Genomic DNA, 27,627 nt, shown 5'->3' with positions numbered 1-27,627 from the left:
GTGTCCATATGTCGCGTGTTTTAGACAATTTGTCACGACTTTTGTGTGGAATATGTCAAAAAGTACATTTCCATTTGTGATGATTGTGCTTCAAGTACAAAACCTAACCTATTATTCTTGTGCAAACAAACTATTGACAAATAACATAGGAATAAATAACGTGGGGCCATACAAAACCAAAAGCGCCTATAAATGTAGTTAAAGTACGCTTCATCCGATCCAAATCAGCAGACTTGAGCACCCCGAGGAATTTGGAAAGTCATGCTTTTTGTTAAAATAAGAAATATTCGGGTATTTCGGTCGAATCCGAATGTTGACACTGAACCCTCAATGTAGTGTGCTCAATGCAAATTAAAACAATAGTGGTAGGAATCGTGCATTTGCATTGGAATTATGTGCACGATAATAAGATTGAACGAAACAAACCCTGGTGAATTTAGTGCACGAATAACGGCATGATACAGTAGAACCAGCATGCACTGTAGCAAAAATACAAACTGTGTGTGTGATTTTTCGCAACTGATATGTAAGTTTATTGCGTAATTATATATTCGAATTCTGTCCGGATTCGACCGAATATTGGTGTATGTATTCGGACGAATCCAATTTTTACTGTTTTGGCACTTTTCTAGATTTAACTGTGGGATGGCCTTCTACTTCCTTAACGCGAATAACTTTTATGTGGAAGATACTTTTACACCGGGTCACAAAGTTTTTCCAAACTTGATCCACATACAAACCTATGTAACATAGAAATCTGTGCGAATATTAACGCTACGATTTCGTTTCTGTTTTATACATAATTATATGTGGATCAAGTTTGGAAAAAAAACTTTGTGACCCGGTGTAGTAGTATTTTCCCTTTCATGTAGTCCGCTAGCTCCACCGTGCGATCAAAAAGTTTGCGCAAAAAGCAATCTTCACATTAAAAGTACTTTCGAACGGGGAACGATTGTCACATTATTATTCAGCTATTAATCGAAATATCAGTAACCTTGATCAATAATCGCGTGCAGAATAATATTCTGGGTTGGCATTTCAGTGTGCTATAATAATATCATGTCATGAAAAAGGATTTTAATTTTCTACAGACAGGTTTTTATGCCCTGCTGCAGACTTCAAAACTTGAAATTTGCGTGGATGTTTTTTTTACACCTAAGTTTTTTTTTCGTGTCAAACTGTATGTTGGAGAAACGGACGAGATTTCGGGCACTTTCGCTGGAAGCGCAGAAGTGAATAGACACAAAAGAAGGTTATTAGGAGAGCGCAGCGGGAGGCGATCTTTGTTCTCGACTTGATGGAGAGAGACTCCAGTCGCATTGTTAGTTTCACGGATGGAAGAACAACCGCTTATCACCGTCGGACAAAAGAGCAGCGCGCCGCTCTCTCGCCCGGCCGCCTCGAGACCCATTCGCTTTTGGTCGTTGCGCCGGTGCAATGGCACTTGTTGACGGTTTGTCGAAAAAAGCCCGAACGCTCCTGTTTATTCCCGGCCAGCTAACAGAACTGTTTGTTCAGCGGCTCGTGCCTTCAGGTCAGTATAGAGGAGATTTAGGACAGAATTTACTGTGACAAGAAGTCGGCCAGTTAGGACAAGTGGAGCTTATACTGTAACACCGCCTGTTTTGGGGTTTTGACATAGCTGTGAAGGGTTTATAGGTACTAATGTATATTTAAGGCGTATGCCACATTGCTTGCTACATTCTTTGCATGTTTGTATTTGTTTGGTCAGCTGAAGTGTGGACACTACAGAGGGTTTTACGTTGAAAGTTCTATTCTTAGATGTGTAATTATTACCAAACAAAGCGATATTGTTCAAAGCGCAACGTGCTGATACTTCAGTGTACACTGTACAGTAGTTAGGTTTTGAGTGCTTTGCTGTCGTCTGGATGTCGTTCATGTTTACCAAAGCTCTTAAGACGTCGTTCAAGCGCGACTTCAAAACTTTATTGAAAGCTTTCAGTTGGTGTCCATGTGTCACTTTACTGTAAAGTTAGGCCATATGTGGTGCAAAGTTTGACACTAGTTTTGCTTGAAAAGCTTGGTAGGTCACTTGATAAGAATAAAGCTGGCGGCGAAACCATGCCGATGCACGGTGATGTAATAGGTAATTTGGTTTTACCATCATGTAGCTGAAGTATGCTCTTTTGAACTTTGTAAACGAGTGTCGATAGTACAGGCGAGCCTCTTATTATAATGGGCGTTGGTGAATCAGAGCAGCCATGAAATCGCACCAACACGTCTATTGTCTGAGGAAATCGACCCAGAAGCGGATCGCCTTCGTCTTTGAACTGACTGACCTAAAAAGGTTTTTAATTTGCCCTGTTTACAAGAAGCGGTCTGCGTGAATTCAAGTGTAATATTGCGGCTCTGTGCATTCTGTGCAATGAGTTAGGTAGCCCATACAAGTTTCAGGTAATTGTGTTGATCGGTTCAACATTCAATTTAACATGATGAACAGCAAAGTCTTAAACAATAGGTATTGTAGGTTATGTTTTGTTACAAATCTCAAGCTATCTGTCCAACGATAACCCATGGAAAAAATACTGCTGACAATCGTTTATATGACTTCTGTTTTCGTTTCGATAGTCACTTTGATCGAAATATTTGTAGAAATAGAAACCAAATATTTTGTGGATCAGTCATTTCCATTAAAGTTATGTCTTTGTCAGAATAGGAATGTTATTTTGAAGGTCGCTGCTGTTATTTGTTTTGACAATGAGTCAAAAACGTCTTGCGCTGCTCGCTTGTAGGTGACGAGTGACGTTGACCCATCCCGTGCCTAAATTTTGGGTTTCCTTTCACGCTTGTTTGAGGTTCGCAAAAACTTACTTTGAAAATGAGGCAGGCCTGGCAAATTGTTTCTACGCTGTGTTGAAAAAATGTTGTGTCTATCAACAAGACACAAAAAACCGGCCATCCGTAAAGCTCAAGCCGTTGCTGGTTGTTTGCCGTAAATGACCACAGTCGACTCGTTTCTTCGATAAAACTTTATGGTCCACAGTCAATTGTTAAGATTGCCGCCTGTTGCTTTAGTGGATTTAAATTGGCGATGAAAACACATGCCACTTTTACAGGTGCGGTCCGTCCGCCGTTTCAGGGCCATAAAATTACCTAGACCCTCAACTCTTCTCCTCAGGGGATGTGTTATAAGCGAGTGCATATTTTCTTGGCGGACGATGTTAATTGTTGTTTCTTTTGCCTGGGGCAGATAGTTAAGCCGAAAATATGCCAAAGATTTTCAACTTTATTAAGGATGTGAGTTTGTGTCAGACAACTTATTGTTCATTTGTGGAATAGTGCTTATTTCCAAGTGGCTCACTTCTATAGCAGATCAGACTTAATCTGCTTGAACGGAAATTAGTGCCGTGCCGGAAAAGAAACAAAGGCATATCTGCTGGGAAAAAGTAGAGCCTTGCGGGGTGTTAAAAAAGAAAAAAGGTACGACGTATTGGTGCAAACCCACTTTAGTTTTCGAGTATGATCACGAACGAATGTACGTGGCTTAATGATTAACGTACCTTTCATCCATATTTCCGATATTGACAAGAACTGCCGCAGCGCAGAAACAGAGCAGTGCTCATTTTAATGGCTACGCGGAAACATCGCAGCAAAGAATCTTGACAAGTTCAGGGCATTATGCTACATATTGTTACGTCTACCACCACGACGCATTTTTTGCGGTTTCAAGCGAACTGAGATGTGTTTCGCTTCGTAAGATGATCGAAACTTACATTGCTTAGACATAGCTGACGGTTGGATCATTAGGACGCAGTTACGGTTGAAACTTGCCCCATGAGCGCCTATTGAAAGAATTGAGAGTTTGCGTTGCAAAGGTCATGTACTTGTAGCAACAAGATCCTTATGATGTCAGGATGAATGTCAAACAAAGCTGGTTGTTTTGATGTGATGCATGTGCGTAAAAAAGCATTTGAACCGTGAAGTCTGTCCCGCTACTTTACAGGAAACGGTTTTATAGTGAATTGTATAAAGTTTATGTGCTTGTTCAAACAAGCTTGTTACCCATGCTATCAGTACAGGTAAAGTGTAAGGAAAGTTTCTGTGTTTTGATATTGGCAATGACAGTGTGGTATTTTGCATTGCCATTATTTAAAAGCATGTTTTGTTCTTCATACAAAAATATTACAATATAAAAAAATTCACTACTATAGATTTGATATTTTAGGTGCACTGTAAGAATTCTGTCTGCTGTTTATCAGCAAGTTTTTTTGTTATTTATTGGATTTCTTTATACCACTTGGAATCCCTTGATGTCCAAAAAGTATGGATACAGATCGACTTGACAACGAATCTGAATATTCTGTCAACACAAACAGGTCGAGTAATGCAACTGCAAAAAGCTAAAATTGCAACTAATCTACGACAGAGAAAAATCGAATCTTTTACCTGTACAACATATTGCTTTTTCTTTGTATAGGTCTGAGAGGTCAAGACACCGGAGACATCGCAACAGGGACCACAGAAAGAAACATCATGGTCGAGGTAGTAGCATTGACCCAGATGACAGCGCAGGTTTGTATGGGAATGAAAGAGCAAGGCCTAACCACAAACATTGCATGATGGCCGAGAAATTGCCCTAAACAAGGTTGCATGCATACCTACTGCCAATAACAGCAGCCAGGCGACAAATCAATCCGTCAAACATTGAGGTGGAGCCACCTTTCATGGCTATCAGATCATCTCAAGTTTGAATTATAGCCCCTAGCTATGCCAACATAAAGATAACCATCTGCAACACATTGTCAAGCTTTTAGCACATACATCCCATGGTCGTTTAAACTGTTTCAAACATATTCAAGTTTAAAGCCACACTTTTCCTGTGTACTGCGACCTAAGGGTTGGCATTTTGCATGATGGTGTTCGGAATGTGTTGCCAATTTGGTGCGTGCATAGTTTTTAAATGGGCAATTTGATAGTGAGGTATCTGTAAATATATTGTCTGTAATTGGCATGTTGTACCTTTAGTATTTAGTTCTCAACCAAAACTTAAATAAAACAATTTGAACATTTGTATTAGTTGAAACTTGAAACTATGGTCAATGTCAAAATGAACCTTAAGTAGATACTAAAGAGTTTTGCATACCCGAAACTTCTGTAAAGCAATGAAAATGACCTGTAGTTGACACACCAATGTCAATTTGTCATATTGTTTTTGTTATTGACATAGCTAATGATGTGGTTTTATGGCAAACATTTGAAAAAAAGTATTGCTCTCATTCTCATACAAGCTGTGTGTGTTTTTTTTTACATTGGCTAAATGTTTTACACATTTGTGTCTATTTTTTTGTGAATATTATCTTTTTTTAACTGACGTCATGCAGCAAAAGTTTGTAAGCGATTAAAAACAGTGAAGCATGTAAAAGCATCTTGGACTGTGAAAAATGTAATTAGAATAATGTATTGTGACTAAATGCTGTTTTTGCCATGTAAGATGCCTTGCTTTTAATTTTTAATTGGGTCTTTGCTAGTTTCAACAAAAACAATTTACCTTTGAACAAAAACATTTCTAACAGCCGAGAAAACTGTTACAATTAAAACTCCTCCCATGGATGGAAGGCACATGAACAGAGGTGATGAAGAAGCAGTTGTTAACATGCCTGAGGTATATGTTTCAAGTTTAAAAAGTTTTTAATCAAAATAGTTTCAAAGGGTTCTGCTCAGAGAAGTAACATTACTAATTATTTCCTAAAATAACAAAATATTACGATAGTTTACCTAAAGCGCGCCAATAGGCCACACAAGTATAAAGCTATGTTGGAGAAACAGCCTGGCCACAGTGGCATTGTCAACTGTGTGACTTATCCCTCTTCACATGGTTTACTTTTAATCCCAGCGGCAGCTTACACTGCTACTCTATTGAATGGCCACTTGAAACCAGCCAGCAGCGCCAAGTGTTTCACTGCTGGTATTCATTCATGTTTTAGCTACAAATCTGTCCAAAATATAATTTAAATTTTAAAAGGAAACAAATTCATTCGTAGAGGAAGTTGTTTTAATTTTATTACATCCTATAGGGATATAATCCTCGCATTGGCTGTTTTTTGTTTGTATGGAGTTGAATTGGGCTTCTCAAAATATTGTTATGGCTTTCTTTGAAACATGATTTGAGTGACTAACAATTTACCGCTGTTTGCAGGATGACAACTGGGGAGAAACAAATACTTTTATATCAGGAACAACTGACCTCACACAGCTGAGTAATGAATCACTGGCCAAACTAAAAAAGGTATGAATGCACAAATAAAATATACCTTTGATAAATTTCCACCCTGTTATTCAATTTCACAATTTCCGCCCCAGGTTTAGGTTTCAGCAATTATTCTAGCTGAGAATTTTTTTTTAATGTCTTTGATGATTTTCCCTGATGTATTATGCCTTTGCTTTACGTGAACCCAATCCAACCTCTGAGTTTTCATGATAAACACCATGTGTATATTAGTAAACACAACAATGAAATTTACATCATAAATATATATTCATCTTTTATCTTACAATCGGCTTGTGATAATTGGATAGATGTTTTTTTCAGGATGTTCAATCTTCTGCTGGATTTCATGATTGTGGTTTTGTGGCCACAGTATTGTTTGCCTTTCTTTCCTATGTAACACCTATTGCCTTTGTGGTTATCCCAAAAATACTTGACAATAATGAGATGACCTGTGGGACAGTGTGCAAGGTAGGTCAGCTTTCTGCAAAAGCTTTTCCCAAAGCTAATGGTTATATGTCTTACGTGTCATATTGTCTTAACAAGTTAACTGCACAGTAAACATTACAACCATGTAAACCTTTACTTTACGTACAGGGATCTTTGATAGACATGGCATTCAATCTTCTTATCCTGCTAATCTTGTCATGGGCAATTTTCTTCAGGCCACAGAGGACAAGCATGCCTCGTGTATTTATGTTCAGGTATTTGTCATATCTGTATGACATTGGGTAGATTAGCATGTCTGATGTTAACATAACACTGCTTAACGTACCTTGCAGTGTCAGTTACAATGATATGTGTGTACAAATAATTCTACTTTTTTATAGGGCACTCATTATGGTTTTAGTACTTCTTGTTACTTTGACGTACTGGCTGTTTTATGTTGTGTGGATTCTCGAAGAAAAGGAAAGGGACTACCAGGTAATATTAGGTTTTTGGCTTAGAAAGTTATCGTGTGCTTCTGCACTTGTATATGAATAATTGATCATTTGTAGCGAATTTTGGCCAAAATGATATAAGGTTGTAAGCTCACACATCATTTGCACTCATCATACTATCAATCGATCAATGGTTGTGTTTTTGAAAGTCACCAGAAGAAAACAAGGTCCAGGCAAGAGCAAACGTTCACAGTATTGGCAAACCTCTGTGTCAATATTTGGATTTTCCTTTGTCAATTCCCTAAAAACCCTGAACAGCACTGTGCTGTTGACCTGTCTGGGCCAGGCTTGCGCCTTTATTACATTCACAGCTATGCGTGAAAAGCCTGCTATTTATTGCCTGTATAGTCTGGATTTGAGGTATTAAAGTAGCTAAATCAAATGACTGGAGGCAGATAATCTGTACACCACTTTTGAATGGGATTTTATGCTTGAATGCATCCCCACTTATGTAGCACTCCACTTTGATATTCCTTAAGCTGTACATGCTGAAATTAACTTGTTCCATTTGATGCACCTACATGTTAACATATTATTCATTTGTTTTTTTTAGTCCATTGTGGGTTATGCTGGAAAGCTAACAAACAGTTTACTTTGGTTGCACTACCTCTCATTGGCATTGCTGGAACTTCGTAATTTACAAAGCACATTTGTTCTGGAAGTAATCCGCACAACTGATGGCGAACGGAAGTTTTATACCATAGGCGACCTTAGGTAGGTAGACTGGTGTTAAATGTATATGGATTGTGTCTGAACCAGTTTTTTATGGGGTTTTGCTCAAAAAAAAATTGGTTATTATAAGTTTACTGTACCTTTCCTATTGAATAAACATAAGATAAATTGTTTAATATGCCTATAAGCCACAGGAAAATATAGATATGTGTCATGCAAACATCCTGATTTGCTGTTTTCAGTCGTTTGCTTCATATTTACTTATAGTTGGTTGGTCTCTGAGGCTTAAAGCCAAGAAGGATGTCTATTAATATTCTCTTGAGGCTCTGTGCCAATAACTTTCATACACTTAACCTTCCATAGACGTATACAGGATTGCACACAAGCTACAGTCAGAATAGAAAAAGTGCTTACGCACGAATGCCGTATATTTGTAATGCAAACACATCACCCTTCACGTCTGTTGTTTGTGCTTTCGTAAATCGCACTCAGGATGTCTCGTCACGCTCAAGAAAAATATTGTTACCGACCGCGTTCTTTCCGCAGTATCCAGCGTTGCTCGGTGTGGGTCCTCGAAAAGTACTACTGCGATTTCCCGGTCTACAACCCAGCCCTAATGCGCATCCCGTCGCGCAGTTCCCGCATGAAGCAAATCAACAGTCAATCCTTCCAAGTATACAACGTCGACGGTTAGTTAAGTTTGCTGTGGTGGTAGAAGCTCGCCCGGCAGTAACTGGATACCGTGGATGGCGACCGCGTTTCTGCTGTGTTGCGACTGTTCCTGACTTCTGCGCTTGATGCGTCAACGTATCAACTTACCGACGGGAGTGTTGTTGCTTTAGTCGCGACTTGGGTTGACAGATCGACGAATTTTGCTGGTAGTGCTCCCAGGGTCGCCTTTTTGGGTTAACTTGAAACCGACTCGACGGGCGCGCTGTACCACAAGGTAACAAAAAAATTCATTTTGGGCAAAACACTCCGGTGGAGTTAGTGTGGGGTTGCTTTTCAGTAACAAACCCTAGTACTGTGTTAGCATTGTACTTGTAATTTTTGGGTGGTAAAATGCGAAACGATGTAATGGAAAAATTGTGTTTATTCTGCACACTCAGATAATACCAAGTATGCTGGAAAGGCCGAGTTTAAGTACAACCATGTTTATATGAAACAGGTTAAACCAAATAAATACAGCGTATAGTTGAAATTTCCAGCTATCATAGACAACCAAAGTTGACCCTTTACCACCAGTACTATAGGCTGCGACCCACAAAGTTGACCCACTCTATCGTTGCCGGGGTATGGGTTTCGCTTAGTTTTTTTAGCACTCCAAAAAGTTGTCGGCGTAAATATTGATACAACAATGTAGTTGGTTTGTGTCCGCGGTGGTGGTCCAATCCACGTCATTGTAGAGGTCTCATGCCGGGTTACGCACGGGTCCTTTCCACAGCCATTCACATTCTTAAGACCGTCCTCCACCAAAAAGCCTGTGATAATGAAGTGCAACCGTGCGTTCAATTCGCGGTTTTGCGAATAGGGAAGTACTGGGGCTGTGAAGGGGTACGTGCTCACTATGGCTTTTACTGTGGGTTGGGCTTGATGTAGCATTACAACGCCACAAAATACCGATGGTAGCGGCCCTTTTAAGGTATGTAGGGTATAGAAATGCGATATGTCCATCAGATAAGATATTTGCTTTTAACAAAACGGTGTTTGTAAAAAAAAAATAAGCAACATTAATTAACTTGGAGTCATGGTTGGCTATAGTTATAAAACCAACTGAATACGATGATGTAATGGCGATCATAACCCTACTTCGTGTTGATAACCGTAATCTTCCCGCGTTTGTGAGGCCTAAACCAACATTTGAATGAGTATCAAAGATAAAATTTCGTTCTCTGACGAAATAAAGTTGTCTTACAGAACAGCCACAAACAAAAATACAATTCAGCCAAAAAATAAAAACAAATGGATTCTGCTGTAGGAGTTTTGTTTGTAAATGCTTCCTTGTGCTATTGCTGCAATTGCCTCACTTTCAAAATCCTGTCGTTTTCATTCCCATGTTCTTAACGCAGGTCAACCAGGCAACGAATCCCATGGGATGACGCACCAAGCCATCATAGCGGCCGTGGCCAGACGACGCGACGCAGGACACAACGAACGGTATTACGAAGAAGCTGAATATGAGAGACGGATCAGGAAAAGAAAAGCCAGGTGTGGGAAATTACATGTTTACGCGATTTGCTAAATCGTCCGCCGCGCTAAGTAATCCCGTAATGGCGTTCATGGAGATATCTACGCAGAATTGTCCTGAAACATCGACATGGATCAAGTTGCGGAATGCGCTCCCGCTGCTAACTTGTTGCGGGCTTTCGACAGAATTGTTAAGCGTTACGTGACCGCTTGTAATAATAACCAATGGATTACAAGATGTATTCTGCCGTGCTTTGCTACTGTCTAGTGCACCATCGTTTCGGCCTAAAGTATTGATTAATCTGTTCCCTCTTAAGTTTTTAAATCTGTTTAAACAGAAATAGTTTCGTCCAATTGAACAGGGTAGACAAGTCAACTTCGCGTTGTTTAGTAAATACAAACGCAATGCTGGTTTTGAAACTGACCCAGTAACGCTCAAAAGCTTACACAAGATTAAAAGCCTACAGCATGTGAAAGCTGTGTTAAACACCTTGCCTCGCGGGCCGATGTCACGACCTCTTTACTGCGAACTTACCGACAAACATAAACCGGCTGTTGTTTATATGCGGTCAGATCCTGACGCAATCAAGTCCACATCTCAGAAGACATAATGCCCGTATATGCATATCTACACGCCGGGGACCCGAACCAACTCGTAAACACGAATGGCGGTTTGTGTTCCCTCTTAGGCCGCGGCCGCGTGCTCTAACTCAAACATGCGGCTATCAAGTTGCTCACTGGGTTAGAAAGGCTTGCTCGCGCGCCAACTATCGCTTACCAGAAAAAGCGAGCGCGAAAATTGAGACGAAAATTTTCTGACGAGCGCCGGGGCCTTAAAATGAACAGACCGGCGGCGAAAATGGAAGACGCCTGGCCCCACAACAGTAACTTGATCGTGTGATTACGGTTTGCTTTTTCCTTTCGCAGGTTGGTTGCTGCGACCGAGGACGCTTTTACGCATATCCGTCGGGCGAGCGAACAGGAAATCAGCAAAGGAAAAGGATCTGAGGCTGTGATGGACCCGGAAGGAGCGTCCAAGGTATAACTTGTGGCCCTGGGGCCAAATCGCTTAAAAGTATTAATAATGTCACTGCTGAAAAGGCCAGATAGGATTTATTTCATGGAAGGCATTGCTCACAAAACGCTGTTTCATTTATTTCGAAACTTATGTTATATTATTTTTAACGATCGTGATGAACTTGTGTAGTTTTGTTAGAACCTTCCCAAGTAACCCATTAGCGCACCATGGTATAACATTTGGTGCCAATTAACTTGTTGCCAAACCATATTAACGCATTGTCACCAACGCGTTTTGCGCAGGCAATCTTTCCAGCCCTTGCTCGGTCGCTTCAGAAATATCTTCGCACAACCCGACAACACCAACATTACGAAATAGACGGCATTCTGAAACATCTTTCTTTCTGTGTAAGGAACGATATGACACCGAAAGCATTCCTCGAGAAGTAAGTCGAGTGTCCAATTCATCATGCCAGTGCGCCACGAGCGTTTTGTGGCTTTACATTGAGTAAGCTAGAACCACCATCGAGCCAAACTTGTGTTGTTATTCCGTCTTTCCATATATCACTGTGTGCGCCGCATTTATCCTTTAAAGCGGCACTTGACGTAACCTTTTACGCATGGCCATACTGTTTAACCCAGGGGATTTGTGTAGAATAACTGGTACGGAGTTTAACATACCTTTTAAGATGAGTCGTGTGGTGAGGGATGAAACCCACCAAGCTGATCTTGTGCTAATATTAATTGGTTTCCGGCTATGTTGTGCCAGCTATTTTGAAATTGCGTTATTAAGGTTTACTTTTGAAATAATTTAATAGGAGAATTTGAAACACAATTTTAGATTTTTGAAAAGCTTTAATTCGGTTCATGCCTCGCCTCAACCAAGTGAGACTTCAAAATCAGTTTGTACGCAAGTTGCAGTTTCACGTGTTTAAATTGTAACTTGATGCGGCAGACGTCACACATAATTGCACAAAATTAGGGGTACGTCTGCCGTCGGTCGGTTACACAAGTTTCTCGAAAACCTGACTTTGTTTGCCAGGTTATATTTTCCATGCTTCTTTCCGTGCACGCTTGTGCAACCACGTGTATATTTGCAAGCAAACACCATTTGGGTTAGCGCGATTCGACCGATATCTAATCAGTTTTTATTTCTGATCAGGTTCTTGCACCCGGGGCCTTCCCTGACTTACGAACCGCGCCAGGACTCGTCCCAGTGGGAATTGGTGAGCGACGAACCCCTCGTCAATATGCTGCAGGTATGTTTGTCAGCAATCACGTTTCAGCAGCTCTGAACAACTTGGGACACAATATTCCACAAAATACAATCTTGGATCAACGTTCTCGTGTCATATGATATTTGTGATCACTTAAACTAGGTGTATGTGTTCGTCTAACCTTGATTGCTGAAATTTAAGAAGTTTGTTTTGTAAGGCACATATCTGACATTTTTGTCTGCAGCGTAATTACAAACGCATAGCTAAAAACGACCAGGGGTCAACAAGCTTGGGCCACAGAACTATTTGTCCCTCGTCCAATATTAACACCAGACGTAATGAGTCACGCATTTTTGTTGATCCTTCAGGATGGCAGCGTGTTCCGTCTCAATCAACCCAACTACTCCCTTGTCGTCACGGCTCGTCGCCTGCCGCGAGTTCGCCTTCAAGAGGTTGTCGTAGACTCATCCACACACCGATTCGTGCTGCAGATGCAGAGCGAAACGTCGGTGTGACGTCGACAGCGTTCGCAACCAGTGACAATCGCGCGGCGTTGCCCGTAGCAACCTACCAACGCCGCCCGGTGGCGCAACAGAGCGGGACGACAGGCTTGGAACGCGTGGTCTTTCCTCAATGAGATTGCGTAGCGCACGAGAAACTAGTTTTTTTTTCTGATTAATTCTGCTCGAATTCGGCGTTTGTGCAAACTTCCTGGTGCAAAAACAAGTGCGATATTTTCCTCCGTGTGAACTTGGTTGCTTTAGGAATTTAACGTTTTTTTAAAACATTTTATATAGCTGCAGATGTTTCTCGGCAGTGTAGAAGTCTTTGAAGTGCAATTGGGAATTTTGCGAATGTCGCAAACATCGATAAATCAAATCTGTCTCTTAGCTTTTTTCCACGATATCTATTCGAACCCGTGTATTGTAACACTAAAGTAAGTTTTGTAATTTTTCTTTGATCGTGTTATTCTGAGAACCTTTATCACGAAAACTTTCCATACGTTCATTTGACCTATTCCCGTATAAGTGGTACAGATAACCATCGTGCTTCGTCGCTTTTTTATTGTCGAGTTTCTTTTTTCTATTTCCAAACCACAGCCACGGGCGACTTAACCGAATGATATTATTTCCTTTTTACATCGAGTGCCATTCTGCTTTGGTTTCGCCTTAAAGCTCCGATCGACTGCTGCCAAATGTAGCCCCTTGACTGAAGATAGCACTTCGTTTCGGTTGGTAGGCATTGGTCAGTTGTACAGAAGCTTTTCTATCTTTGTGGATCGCAAACGATGCCTCTTATTTTTTTGACGTGTTTTATTATCCCCGCAACTAGGTTTTGGGGCCGAAGCAAAATGTACAAATCCCCAATAAAGAGTAATCCCTCTCCCTGTATTAGATGCGACAAGTTGTATTTTTATTCACTCACACGCACACACACTGTTTTAAATGTGCTTTGCGCGGAATAAAAGGCTCCCGAAATAGTTTGGATATGACGTCTCCCTCTGTACTACTGGAGGCGACGGACTCAATTTTCATCCATCGATTTCAAACAAGTAGTGACAAAAACTGCAATTTGAATGTCAGGTTTGTACTTCTGTAGCAAAGTGACCGACGTTCCAATTGCATGATGTTTTTGGTGAGCAACATGCCGATAAAATATGGTTTGGTTATATCGCTGGAACACTGGAGGGATCATATGGTTATAATTGCACAGCATTGCTGCTTAATTTCAACAAGGGTATATTTTATATTGAAGGCATGCAACACAGGTTTACAGTAAAATCATGCAGTCGTTACATAGAAATCACACTGCTGTGTCAAAATTGGGCTTGTTGTACGTCACTGACGACACAATTGTTCTTCTGGTACCTACAGCAATAAGAAGTATATATTTTGGGGGATTTGGTCAGGGTTTATGTTCTAAATAAATTGAGAGACAAGCGGATAAGTTATTTGTTCAACTTTTGAGATCCAAGTTTGACAAAACACGTTACAATAAAAAACAGTGATTAAAAACCGTAAACTGTAACAATTATCCACGTATAACCGCACTTATGCTATTCCATGGACTTGCCTGTATTGCTATTAACAGTTGAATGTGACATTGAATTGCGAAGAGTTGAACGAGCTCTTCTCATTGCGGTGTCAGGAAGTTTAGAATACAGGAAAGGGTTGAGGGCGCTGTTGATCGGCAACAGAATTATGGCTGCGGCTGCATACGCATCATCAGACATCGCCACACCTAAAACAACTTTCTCATTTTATTACCCATTGAATTACAAAAAGCAAATCAATATTTGTAGCGGACATTACATGCATGTGCATTTGTTTATCTGTTATATTTGTGAGGTTCCTGCAAGTATAGTGATGCCTGTTTAATGAACAATTGAATACAAAACGAACAGGTTTCAGAAATTAACAAAGTGAAGTAAGAAGAAAAACATTTTACCTCATATATTTTGATATAATAAACACTACGCCCTAACTACAAACGGCGCTTATAAAATTCGGGTAACTAAACGTGATCACAAAAACAACTTAAAAAAACATGAACTTTGCTGAATTTATGAAATGCGATGTTCGCTTTAATATTTCTACTATATACCCCCGACACTCATGAAGGCCATGATGCAAATTGGAATCCAGCAGCAGAAGTTGGTGAAAACTATTCTGGCGATTTTTACTTGCAGTATAGAGAGGTTGCTGCGACCTCTTGTAGCCGAAACTTTGGAACCCTTTTTGCTGTTCCTATAATTTAAAGATCAACGACTGTTTCCACATAAATCATGTGAAATATTGAACAGATAAAAGATATGGCAATGCTGCAAAGCAACCAAAACGTTGGCGTTTATGAATATTATTACCAAAAGAGCTGTCTTATATGTCTGGCAGCATCAGTATTGAATTGTTTAGTTGAAAGATAATCATGAACATAATTTAAAGAAGTGCGCAAAAAAGATCATTTGCGCACATTTTTATACAGTTACCAATTTAATCAGAAAGTCGGCAATGCTAAGGTTCACAGGCTTCGCAGCCAAGGCATTGCAGCCCAGCTGGATCAGCCACTTTTCCCGACAAGTCAGAGCGAGATCTGAAAAATCAAGCTCCCGGTGAAGTTTGAACTCACGACCCTGGGCTAACCAGGCCCAACGCTCTACCAACTGATGCGTAAGCATGGTATTACTTCTGCGTTGTCGGCTATGCTATGTACAGTTACCTGTAAATGATACAGTAGGCTATCACCATGTAGAAAAACGCGAAAAAGTTTAAGGTGACGATGAACATGGAATATCCCCACATCCTGTCAGATTTCGGATCAGGAAAAATGCGAGGAAGGCAAACCCCGTGTGCAGAGTAATGGCCGAAGTGGAACTCCGGCAAGAATGCTGGGTTTAACTTGGCAATGGTTTCCGTCAGTGAATTCCACGTTGATGATCTACACAAAAATACATGAAACCCTTTCCCAATCTTACAAGAGTGGTCGAAATCAGGTTAGGAAATGTAGTTAACCAAAATGCTGACGTTATTAAACGCTGTTTAAATGGTTACGGCAGTAGTTACAATTAATTTCGGTATGGTTAGTTCTGCCGATTATGTACAGAATCCAAGCATACTGTTTTGTCGAAAAAAATAGTCAGAACTTTTTTAAAGATAACAAGTTGTTGAGAATGCAATTCATTTTCCGATATTGCACTGCAATTACCTCGCACCATTTGGCAGAAAAAAACGATTACTTCCTGGACGGTCGAAGGTTTGAAGTCTGAGAACGAACTGTTCAACCTGACTCCTTGTCGGGTTCGTAAGGTAAGGGTTATTGGAGTACCTGTGGAAAGTCATCACACAATTGAGTTAATCACGTAATCCAAAACGAGGTCATATTAGTCAAAACAACGAGGGTAATACTATAATTCTGTTCCTGGCGAATGACAGTACTTCTAAACCACTTAAAAAATTACAGTAAACGCGATAATATCGATTTTATCTCATCTATTTGAGGCATAACTTAAATTGTCATCGGGTTTACCATATCGCCGATATGAAGCTGTCGTCGACTACTGGCAAAAGCGGTATGACCGCTATTGCGATTGAGGAAATCCACGCAATTGCAATAAGCATTCCGAACCTTCTCTTTCTGCCCACCACATCGAAAGGTCTGCACACAAACACGATTTATCGTTTGATAGGGAACGTCACACTGCAACCATGGACCGTGCTTGGTCGTGAAGTGCGTTATTAACGTTTTCCTACCTTGTCATTGCAAATAGTCGGCAGGTGGTCATGATCGCCAGAATAAACACGGAGTGCGCCACGAGCGTTTTTGTGGCTTTACATTGAGTAAGCTAGAACCACCATCGAGCCAAACTTGTGTTGTTATTCCGTCTTTCCATATATCACTGTGTGCGCCGCATTTATCCTTTAAAGCGGCACTTGACGTAACCTTTTACGCATGGCCATACTGTTTAACCCAGGGGATTTGTGTAGAATAACTGGTACGGAGTTTAACATACCTTTTGAGATGAGTCGTGTGGTGAGGGATGAAACCCACCAAGCTGATCTTGTGCTAATATTAATTGGTTTCCGGCTATGTTGTTCCACCTATTTTGAAATTGTGTTATTAAGGTTTACTTTTTAAATGATTTAATCGGAGAATTTGAAACACAATTTTAGATTGTTAAAAAGCTTTAATTCGGTTCATGCCTCGCCTTAACCAAGTGAGACTTCAAAATAAGCTTGTACGCAAGTTGCAGTTTCACGTGTTTAAATTGTAACTTGATGCGGCAGACGTCACACATAATTGCACAAAATTAGGGGTACGTCTGCCGTCGGTCGGTTACACAAGTTTCTCGAAAACCTGACTTTGTTTGCCAGGTTATATTTGCCATTCTTCTTTCCGTGCACGCTTGTGCAACCACGTGTATATTTGCAAGCAAACACCATTTGGGTTAGCGCGATTCGACCGATATCTAATCAGTTTTTGTTTCTGATCAGGTTCTTGCACCCGGGGCCTTCCCTGACTTACGAACCGCGCCAGGACTCGTCCCAATGGGAATTGGTGAGCGACGAACCCCTCGTCAATATGCTGCAGGTATGTTTGTCAGCAATCACGTTTCAGCAGCTCTGAACAACTTGGGATACAATACTCCACAAAATACAATCGTGGATCAACGTTCTCGTGTCATATGATATTTGTGATCACTTAAACTAGGTGTATGTGTTCGTCTAACCTTGATTGCTGAAATTTAAGAAGTTTGTTTTGTAAGGCACATATCTGACATTTTTGTCTGCAGCGTAATTACAAACGCATAGCTAAAAACGACCAGGGGTCAACAAGCTTGGGCCACAGAACTATTTGTCCCTCGTCCAATATTAACACCAGACGTAATGAGTCACGCATTTTTGTTGATCCTTCAGGATGGCAGCGTGTTCCGTCTCAATCAACCCAACTACTCCCTTGTCGTCACGGCTCGTCGCCTGCCGCGAGTTCGCCTTCAAGAGGTTGTCGTAGACTCATCCACACACCGATTCGTGCTGCAGATGCAGAGCGAAACGTCGGTGTGACGTCGACAGCGTTCGCAACCAGTGACAATCGCGCGGCGTTGCCCGTAGCAACCTACCAACGCCGCCCGGTGGCGCAACAGAGCGGGACGACAGGCTTGGAACGCGTGGTCTTTCCTCAATGAGATTGCGTAGCGCACGAGAAACTATTTTTTTTTCTGATTAATTCTGCTCGAATTCGGCGTTTGTGCAAACTTCCTGGTGCAAAAACAAGTGCGATATTTTCCTCCGTGTGAACTTGGTTGCTTTAGGAATTTAACGTTTTTTTAAAACATTTTATATAGCTGCAGATGTTTCTCGGCAGTGTAGAAGTCTTTGAAGTGCAATTGGGAATTTTGCGAATGTCGCAAACATCGATAAATCAAATCTGTCTCTTAGCTGTTTTTTCACGATATCTATTCGAACCCGTGTATTGTAACACTAAAGTAAGTTTTGTAATTTTTGCTTCGATCGTGTTATTCTGAGAACCTTTATCACGAAAACTTTCCATACGTTCATTTGACCTATTCCCGTATAAGTGGTACAGATAACCATCGTGCTTCGTCGCTTTTTTATTGTCGAGTTTCTTTTTTCTATTTCCAAACCACAGCCACGGGCGACTTAACCGAATGATATTATTCCCTTTTTATATCGAGTGCCATTCTGCTTTGGTTTCGCCTTAAAGCTCCGATCGACTGCTGCCAAATGTAGCCCCCTGACTGAAGATAGCACTTCGTTTCGGTTGGTAGGCATTGGTCGGTTGTACAGAAGCTTTTCTATCTTTGTGGATCGCAAACGATGCCTCTTATTTTTTTGACGTGTTTTATTATCCCCGCAACTAGGTTTTGGGGCCGAAGCAAAATGTACAAATCCCCATTAAAGAGTAATCCCTCTCCCTGTATTAGATGCGACAAGTTGTATTTTTATTCACTCACACGCACACACACTGTTTTAAATGTGCTTTGCGCGGAATAAAAGGCTCCCGAAATAGTTTGGATATGACGTCTCCCTCTGTACTACTGGAGGCGACGGTCTCGATTTTCATCAATCGATTTCAAACAAGTAGTGACAAAAACTGCAATTTGAATGTCAGGTTTGTACTTCTGTAGCAAAGTGACCGACGTTCCAATTGCATGATGTTTTTGGTGAGCAACATGCCGATAAAATATGGTTTGGTTATATCGCTGGAACACTGCAGGGATCATATGGTTATAATTGCACAGCATTGCTGCTTAATTTCAACAAGGGTCTATTTCATATTAAAGGCATGCAACACAGGTTTACAGTAAAATCATGCAGTCGTTACATAGAAATCACACTGGTGTGTCAAAATTGGGCTTGTTGTACGTCACTGACGACACAATTGTTCTTCTGGTACCTACAGCAATAAGAAGTATATATTTTGGGGGATTTGGTCAGGGTTTATGTTCTAAATAAATTGAGAGACAAGTTTTTTGTTCAACTTTTGAGATCCAAGTTTGACAAAACACGTTACAATAAAAAACAGTGATTAAAAACCGTAAACTATAACAAGTATCCACGTATAACCGCACTTATGCTATTCCATGGACTTGCCTGTATTGCTATTCACAGTTGATTGTGACATTGAATTGCGAAGAGTTGAACGAGCTCTTCTCATTGCGGTGTCAGGAAGTTTAGAATACAGGAAAGGGTTGAGGGCGCTGTTGATCGGCAACAGAATTATGGCTGCGGCTGCATACGTATCATCGGACATCGCCACACCTAAAACAACACAAACTTTCTCATTTTATTACCAGTTGAATTACAAAAAGCAAATCAATATTTGTCGCGGATATTACATGCATGTCCGTTTGTTTATTTGTTATATTTGTAAGGTTCCTGCAAGTATAGTGATGCCTGTTTAATAAACAATTAAATACAAAACGAACAGGTTTCAGAAACTAACAAAGTGAAGTAAGAAGAAAAACATTTTACCTCATTTATTTTGATCTAACAAACATTACGCCCTAACAGCACACAGCGCTTATAAAATTCGGGTAACTAAACGTAATCACAAAAACAACTTAAAAATACACGAACTTTGCTGAATTTATGAAATGCGATATTCGCTTTAATATTTCTATTAATGTAACGATATACCCCCGACACTCATGAAGGCCATGATGCAAATTGGAATCCAACAGCAGAAGTTGGTGAAAACTATTCTGGCGATTTTTACTTGCAGTGTAGAGAGGTTGCTGCGACCTCTTGTACCCGAAACTTTGGAACCCTTTTTGCTGTTCCTAGAATTTAAAGATCAACGATTAAACTGTTTCCACATGAATCATGTGAAATATTGAACACATAAAAGATATAGCAATGCTGCATAGCAACCAAAACGTTGGCGTTTATGAATATTATTGCCAAAAGAGCTGTCTTCTAGGTCTGGCAGCATCAGTATTGAATTGTTTAGTTAAAATATACCCATGAACATAATTTAAAGAAGAGCGCAAAAAAGATCATTTGCACACATTTTTATACAGTTACCAATTTAATCAGAAAGTCGGCTATACTATGTACAGTTACCTGTAAATGATACAGTACGCTATCACCATGTAGAAAAACGCGAAAAAGTTTAAGGTGACGATGAACATGGAATATCCCCACGTCCTGTCAGATTTCGGATCAGGAAAAATGCGAGGAAGGCAAACCCCGTGTGCAGAGTAATGACCAAAGTAGAACTCCGGCATGAATGCTGGGTTTAACTTGGCAACGGTTTCCGTCAGTGAATTCCACGTTGATGATCTACACAAAAATACATGGAACCCTTTCCCAATCTTACAAGAGTGGTCGAAATCAGGTTAGGAAATGTAGTTAACCAAAATGCTGACGTTATTAAACGCTCTTTAAATGGTTACGGCAGTAGTTACAATTAATTTCGGTATGGTTAGTTCTGCCGATTATCTACAGAATCCCAGCATACTGTTTTGTCGAATAAAATAGTCAGAACTTTTTTAAAGATAACATTAAGTTGTTGAGAATGCAATTCATTTTCCGATATTGCACTGCAATTACCTCACACCATTTGGCAGAAAAAAACGATTACTTCCTGGACGGTCGAAGGTTTGAAGTCTGAGAACGAACTGTTCAACCTGACTCCTTGTCGGGTTCGTAAGGTAAGGGTTATTGGAGTACCTGTGGAAAGTCATCACACAATTGAGTTAATCACGTAATCCAAAACGAGGTCATATTAGTCAAAACAACGAGGGTAATACTATAATTCTGTTCCTGGCGAATGACAGTATACTTCTAAACCACTTACAAAATTACAGTAAACGCGATAATATCGATTTTATCTCATCTATTTGAGGCATAACTTAAATTGTCATCGGGTTTACCATATCGCCGATATGAAGCTGTCGTCGACTACTGGCAAAAGCGGTATGACCGCTATCGCGATTGAGGAAATCCACGCAATTGCGATAAGCATTCCGAACCTTCTCTTTCTGCCCACCACATCGAAAGGTCTGCACACAAACACGATTTATCGTTTGATAGGGAACGTCACACTGCAACCATGGACCGTGCTTGGTCGTGAAGTGCGTTATTAACGTTTTCCTACCTTGTCATTGCAAATAGTCGGCAGGTGGTCATGATCGCCAGAATAAACACGGAAGTCTGGACGCTGATGACTGCCAGGCAACCGAGAGCAGAGCAGTATTTGCTGCTTCTCCAACTGATGTCATGTTGGCAATACATACCATTGGAAAAACCGCTCACACTGCCCAAGCAAATGAGATATACCTAGCAGTAAAAGTAAAAAAACTAATTTGAAAGTGTAAAATTGTTTTCAACAAATTCTTTGTTAACAAGTAAACTGTTTCCACACTTCTTTCTGGGATTATCAGCTTACGTTTTTTTTCGCCAGTTTTTTTATAAGATTCAAGCTTGTTTTTTTTGAGCAATGTCTTAGAAAGTAGGAATGTGCTTACGTGCTAATTTTGGATTTACCCGCTTTGTTTTCTCATCTAATCGTTTATCGCATCTAATCTTATTATGAGTGAAGGCCAATTGTTAGTCACATAGAGCAGTGTGATGGACGTTTTTAGACCCAAGTGTAACTACAAAAAAAACTAATCGCAGCATACAAATGATAATAGTTGCCAAAATCGGACAAGGCGACTAGAATAGTAATAGTCAGTCAGTTTCGCGTTATAAAAAGCAGCGTGATTAATTTTGGTCCAGGCCGGTAACCTTTCTCATAAGCCTTTCTGATGTATGATTTTACTCTTATTGTATGTTGGAATAAGTCGCATTACTAAAACAAAATAGTTCAAAATAGTTATGACTTTACCCCCAAAAGGAGATCGGCGATATTGAGATTGAGCACAAGACTTCGATTGATAAAAGCGACTCCTGTGCGCATTTTTCTTACTTTCCACAAACGCATTCCGTTGTGAATCAACACTGTGAAGTTTCCGAAAAACGCAAATATTCCTGTGGAAAAAAGGTAAAATAGTCAACACAAATTTTCTGCTATAACACTGAATCGCATTGAAACACAAAGCAAATGTTCTTTAACAACATGTTTCAATTACATTCAGTGTTGCTGACCTTTTTAAAGAGTTTGCCATAACCTATTTTACACTTGGGCCCATAAACAATAGTTGTTACGGCATAAATACAACAAGGCAAGGTCGTTGTAAACCTGTGGTCCAAACCAACGCTTGCAAAAATGTTGATCGGATGAGAAATTGGTCGGAGGAAAATGGACTTTTTGAGCAGTTCTGACATTCATCTTCCCCGCCTCGACAATTTTGCACCCCATCGCAAACCTAAATGTCACAAAACAATTGTAATAGGTAGCCTATGCGCCAATAACATTTCATTTACTGGATAATGTTACTTTAGGGCAAACAGGTAAGAATAAAATTCGATATTCCAGCATAGTTCTGGAAAGACTCCAGACTTTCGAATTTACGAGCACTGACAGAAGAGGTGGGTTATGTCGAATTTCGCACAGTGTTTCTCACACTTGTAATACCATGAATATAGTTACATGCAAAAATGTGCAGCTGTTTTTTTGAAACTGACGCCTTTGGGTTTGTGATCTCGCTCAAAACGTTTTGCTCTCACGTACCCATTAAACATTTATTTTCCTACACAATAAGGCGCACATGCGAGAAAGCGAGGTTGCTCGCGAAAGCTTGTACTATGAAAATTGTTTTAGAAATTAGTTAGTTACAGAAAGTGCACCAGAAACGTCAATAAACATAATATCAAAAAAAATGATTTTAAACCAAAATGGCACCAAAAAAATGGCACTGGATTCGGTGATGTTGTGGCACAAATTAATCATTCTATTACCTGGTGTCTTGAAATGTACGTGGGGGGCGCGACGCTGCAATAAAAATGTGTCTTAGTGCTGCATCCCAATTCATCACTACCGTCATTGCAGTCAGATATTTGGTTGCACCTTGCTGTTTGGGGAACATGAATCGGAAGCCCAAATCTACCATGATCAGCGCAGTACAATCTGAATCAATCACGTATATATGAACGGTGAAAGTTTCGACCACTGTAATTTTTAATTGTCGGATCAATACTTACAAAATATCATGCATCACTAATGCTTCTGTTAAAATTGCATAAGCTGTGTAATTGAATTAGTTATAAAGATCAATGACGGCCAATGTAAGCTATTGATTGCAACTTACCTTCGTGGGCAATCCATTTCGTCTGCCGATAAATGTGGTTGATCGTTTTTGCATGTTGGGTAGCCATCGCAAACATCCTTGCCCAACAGCGACGTATCAGAAATAGGGCATCTTAATATAACAACAATAATAGGTGCGATAACCCTATGTTGCTACAAACTAAGCGGTTTTTGTAATACTCTAAAATAAAACTTGTTGTGTCGAAACCAACTCAGGTGCAAAAAACTTGGAGTTAAGTAATTTGAACAAGAAAGCCAACGTTAGTAAGCCAGACATAGAACAGACGTTTCGAACAATGCTGTGTTCATCATCAGTGCCAAGTGTAATGCAACTCATGCAACTTTGATGAAACTCATCAATTACAGTTAGCACTGACAATGAACACAGCGTTGTTCGAAACATCTGATCTATCTTTAGCATGCTAGCTTTGGCTTCCTTGTTCGAGAAACATACTCAAACATTGCAATTTGCAGCGACACTTGTAGCTTTGTACATACAAGGTAAAAACTTACATTTACGTAAAAGTGAACACAAATTTGCAACACACGTACTTGAAGCCATATTTCGGATGATCAAATTTACAAAAGCTTGGAAAAGTTATGTTTCCACACAGAGCGTTGTTACATTCGTCGTCCATATCCACACAATCTGGAATCTGATCGCAGGGCTCGGCGTAGGCGGGGCCCGTGAAGAGGTAAGCTTGAAATCATGCAGTCTGTAAGTTTGATTTATGGAGATTAGCTGTTGGTGTGCTTACCGCCCGGCCTTTGAGGGTCTTTAATCGAATAAGAACATTTGTACCAATTGTTTTCCGAAAATTCGTCTGATCCGTCGTTGCAATCTGTGTAGTCTGTACAAAAACACTTAAACTAAATGAAAGTTTTAATATTAAGCACGTGTAATGGTTATAAACAATATGGAAGAGTGATTACAAATTTTCTTTTCAAAATTTGCGATTGCCTTTTTTATTGCATGAAAAAAAAAGACATTCTGTATGGCCCACATAAATTATGCGCTAAAAGTTGTAACATGTTTCATTATGTAACAACATGAACTATTTGTCACATGCACATACGTTGGTAAACATCCGGTATACTGCGAAGCAATAACTTACTGTCAAACATCACGTGTTTTGGGAAATACTGGGTGCCGTCAGCGCAAACAAACTTCTCCTCGAAGTCATGTGGGCAGTTCTGTTCGTCTTCGTGGTTGGGGCAATCATATATGCGGTCACACACTTGGGTGCGGTTGATACAAACCGCACCGACCGCGTCACCAGATGAACACCGAACTTCCCCCGCGGAACACGCACCGCACCTGTCCCCTGCTAAAGAGGCACACCTATCGTTACCAATATAATGTAGCTGTCAGGGGCATAATGTAGATTCAACAAGGGTTTTTCGTCGGAGGTATATAAGAAGAGTTAGGAAACAACCTTTGATGTTTATTGCATACATTGTCGTGTGACCACTATGTACCTTCGCAAACTTGGTCGCAAATGGAGGGCCTTCCGTTGGTACAAAGGCACTCGTCCGACAGATCCTTGCAATGAAACGTCATATCGCAGAGCTGACGCCTTGGAACAACGAGTGTGTCGTCGAGACATCGGAAGCAATTCTCATTTAAGATCACTGGCAAATATGAGAGTTCATTGTTACTCACAAGCACATTTTTCATGCATTGATCCTTTCCAAATAATTACGTTTGGAATATTGTTGGGCGCTGTTTGTGTTTGCATATTTAATCATTTTGTGGACTCTTTCTAAAACACTTTGTATAATATATGATGGCATACTTGGCTGAGTTGCCAATTTGTGCCCAGCACTCACTGCAGCAAAACCAACGATAATAGGAGGCCACAGTTCGGAAAATACGGCAGTGTGTTCTTACATTACCTGATTCTGAAGACGAATCGCACAAACATTCGTCTGTGGCGTCGTCACAGTCCGCCGTTCCATCGCAAACGTGTATTTCAGGCAGCATACAGTGGCTCGTCAACCTCGTCTTGGTTACCGCACATTGAAAACCCGGCACGTCCGGCCTAATAGGAGAATAGCTTAACTGGTGCTTTGATCAAAAGGTCACACTTGAATGAGAAAATTACAACACCTGTACTTCCATTCATCTGAGCCGTCCAAGCAATCTTTGACGCCATCACAAAACTGCACCCGAAACCGGTACATGTTGAACGGTTTGTTCGTAACACATTGGAATGTGTGAGAGCAGTTGGATTCGTCATTACCTGTTACACACCACCATAATTTCACATTTCGATGCATCAGAGCTTCTACTGTTATATTTTCCAATCTATATACATCATTAAATATTTATGTCTGTTTAGAATTTGGGTCTCTATTTTGAGACTTTTCAGTTTTTCAAGGGAATAAATCAGCAACAAACTGATTCAAACAAAAGTTCTCCATACGTTATGTGGTTGAGTTTGACTCTAAAGATTTTTAAATTATCGAATGGTGAAAGACTAAACGGGCATCTTGTAACCCAAAACATACCGAAAAAGCAGTCACGCTCGTAATCGCAAACGTATTCCTCCGGAATATAACAGAAAGTCTTCACCCCCTTTGCAATTTTTCCACATCTTTTTCCAGGCAGGCTTTCGTGGATTGCAGGGTCATAAAGGATCTCGTCGCTGCCATCTCTACGAACGTTAAAAATGTCGTATCGTTTCGTTGTAACTTCTCCGTGCGACATGGGGTGGATTGACATTTAATTAAGCAAGCTGATATACGCAGCTGTGGTGGGTTGTTTGAAAGACTTACAACAAGAAAACTTAATTATAATAAAGAACAAGCGCGGGATTGTCTACAATCGTAAAGGCAGCTATTTTCACCTCATATCAAGTTTCCAATCCATGATTACTCTTATAAACCTTTACGCATTAAAAAACACCTCAAAAATAATACTTTAAGTACAATTGTAGCACGTATCGATGGCACAGTCGTTTTAAACTGATTGGTTGACTTACTGACAGTTACTAACGCCGTTGCAAAAGTCTATGCGGTCAATGAGGCCTGAACCATCACTGCAAGCAAACGACAAGAAGAACGTATTGTTTTCTGTTGAGATACTTTCTGTCGTTGCCGTCAAATTTATGCCATTTGCGGTTGCGGTCACAAGCAGATCAGGCTTCGTTATATTACCTGTGGGCATAAGTTTTTCCAAATGTTAATAAGGCAACATACAGTCCCCAATAACAGAACAAACAATTTACGTAAACAATTTGAAACATCATACGGTTCAACCACAAGTACATGTGTTATCCATGCTATGGAATCCAAAATGTCAAAGATGCCATGGTGGCCAAACTTTCTAATGCCAAACTGTTTTAAAATTACATCGTATAACATGCACACTGCCGTTGACCATTGAATATAATATTTTTTTCGCAATTCACCAATAACGGATATACTTTTACTTACCTTGAACAGCAGAGTTGGCAATTTGTACAAACACTGCCAAAAAACACAAAATGGTCGCCAAAGTTGCCATGAGCGAAGAAGTGCAAAAACTGCAACAGATATACACAAACGTTTCAACTCCGTAACGATGCTGAAGACATTGTTATGCCAACTTGATGCCACCAGCACCCTGAAGAAACTAGACGCCAAATCAGTACTATGTCAAATAGCTATTGAGATTCTGACACCATTCCTATTGCGTTCAGCGAAAAAATGTATCTTTGTGTGTTGAACACTGCGGCTTATCAAACCTACCGCCCACCAATAAAGCTTTCAAACGCCTCCAGGTATTACGGTGGGCAAACGACGTTGTGACAAGTTGAACTTGATCGCAACGCCACAACTATTAGTCCTGAACCATTGATCTTTTATTACACTTGTGTTCAGCTTGGCAACCCGCTGATCTTAAAAACAACACTTTCTGGATCAAAATGAGACAGCTGCGAGAACCACTTAGTGCAAACCACAATTGCGTCCAGATTAAAATGGCAAAACGAGAGGCAGATACGGGGTTGTTTATGTTGTGTTTGTGCTCTGCAGACAAGCGCCAACATTGGCACTTCCCATTTGCAGGAATAATTTTTCAAAGGTAAATAATGATGATTATGATGCGGTCGTGTAGTATTATGTCCGACATCAGTTTTTAGCCGCTCAAAATGCTGGGGGTAGCTATAAACAC

At 40.3% G+C, this 27,627-nt stretch overlaps 3 protein-coding genes across 6 annotated transcripts; 1 reads left to right on the top strand and 2 right to left on the bottom strand.

Moving 5' to 3' along the window:
- The first annotated feature begins 4,176 nt into the window (after positions 1 to 4,176).
- On the top strand, positions 4,177 to 17,963 carry LOC145899613 (vang-like protein 2). 3 transcript variants are annotated; one of them, XM_082988475.1, is made up of 14 exons: positions 4,177 to 4,337; positions 4,439 to 4,533; positions 5,535 to 5,623; positions 6,158 to 6,247; positions 6,551 to 6,697; positions 6,824 to 6,930; positions 7,057 to 7,150; positions 7,721 to 7,881; positions 8,386 to 8,528; positions 9,909 to 10,047; positions 10,954 to 11,065; positions 11,347 to 11,489; positions 17,249 to 17,345; positions 17,672 to 17,963. In XM_082988475.1, exons 1-14 carry the CDS (start codon positions 4,285 to 4,287, stop codon positions 17,816 to 17,818), a joined length of 1,617 nt encoding a protein of 538 aa, XP_082844601.1. In that variant the 5' UTR covers positions 4,177 to 4,284; the 3' UTR covers positions 17,819 to 17,963. The 3 variants fall into 3 exon arrangements, with proteins under 3 accessions (XP_082844601.1, XP_082844602.1, XP_082844600.1); XM_082988476.1 differs by lacking the exons at positions 17,249 to 17,345; positions 17,672 to 17,963 and adding exons at positions 12,206 to 12,302; positions 12,629 to 13,747 and having other exon boundaries at positions 4,439 to 4,503; XM_082988474.1 differs by lacking the exons at positions 17,249 to 17,345; positions 17,672 to 17,963 and adding exons at positions 12,206 to 12,302; positions 12,629 to 13,747.
- On the bottom strand, positions 14,064 to 16,539 carry LOC145899780 (leucine-rich repeat-containing G-protein coupled receptor 4-like). The gene is made up of 7 exons (XM_082988685.1): positions 16,508 to 16,539; positions 16,284 to 16,412; positions 15,963 to 16,082; positions 15,477 to 15,695; positions 14,865 to 15,007; positions 14,334 to 14,501; positions 14,064 to 14,128 (listed from the first exon to the last, which is right to left on the bottom strand). The coding sequence occupies exons 1-7, from the start codon at positions 16,537 to 16,539 to the stop codon at positions 14,064 to 14,066; spliced, it is 876 nt and encodes a 291-aa protein (XP_082844811.1).
- A 968-nt stretch (positions 17,964 to 18,931) lies between the features above and the next one.
- Positions 18,932 to 27,013, bottom strand: LOC145899612 (uncharacterized). Of its 2 annotated transcripts, none has more exons than XM_082988471.1 (20): positions 26,910 to 27,013; positions 26,456 to 26,630; positions 25,983 to 26,128; positions 25,582 to 25,714; positions 25,368 to 25,513; positions 24,951 to 25,103; positions 24,587 to 24,799; positions 24,230 to 24,322; positions 24,024 to 24,171; positions 23,473 to 23,583; positions 23,123 to 23,291; positions 22,464 to 22,590; positions 22,110 to 22,252; positions 21,378 to 21,559; positions 21,154 to 21,282; positions 20,831 to 20,950; positions 20,342 to 20,560; positions 19,916 to 20,058; positions 19,370 to 19,537; positions 18,932 to 19,172 (listed from the first exon to the last, which is right to left on the bottom strand). In XM_082988471.1, the coding sequence occupies exons 1-20, from the start codon at positions 26,977 to 26,979 to the stop codon at positions 19,108 to 19,110; spliced, it is 2,853 nt and encodes a 950-aa protein (XP_082844597.1). In that variant the 5' UTR covers positions 26,980 to 27,013; the 3' UTR covers positions 18,932 to 19,107. The 2 variants fall into 2 exon arrangements, with proteins under 2 accessions (XP_082844597.1, XP_082844598.1); XM_082988472.1 differs by having other exon boundaries at positions 24,587 to 24,796.
- Between the last annotated feature and the right edge of the window lie 614 nt (positions 27,014 to 27,627).

The sequence above is a fragment of the Ascidia mentula genome, chromosome 4 (genome assembly GCF_947561715.1).
Source record: "Ascidia mentula chromosome 4, kaAscMent1.1, whole genome shotgun sequence".
Taxonomy (NCBI): Eukaryota; Metazoa; Chordata; class Ascidiacea; order Phlebobranchia; family Ascidiidae; genus Ascidia; species Ascidia mentula.
Note: the sequence above shows the minus strand (reverse complement) of the source record. Positions and strands in the feature narration are given on the sequence as shown.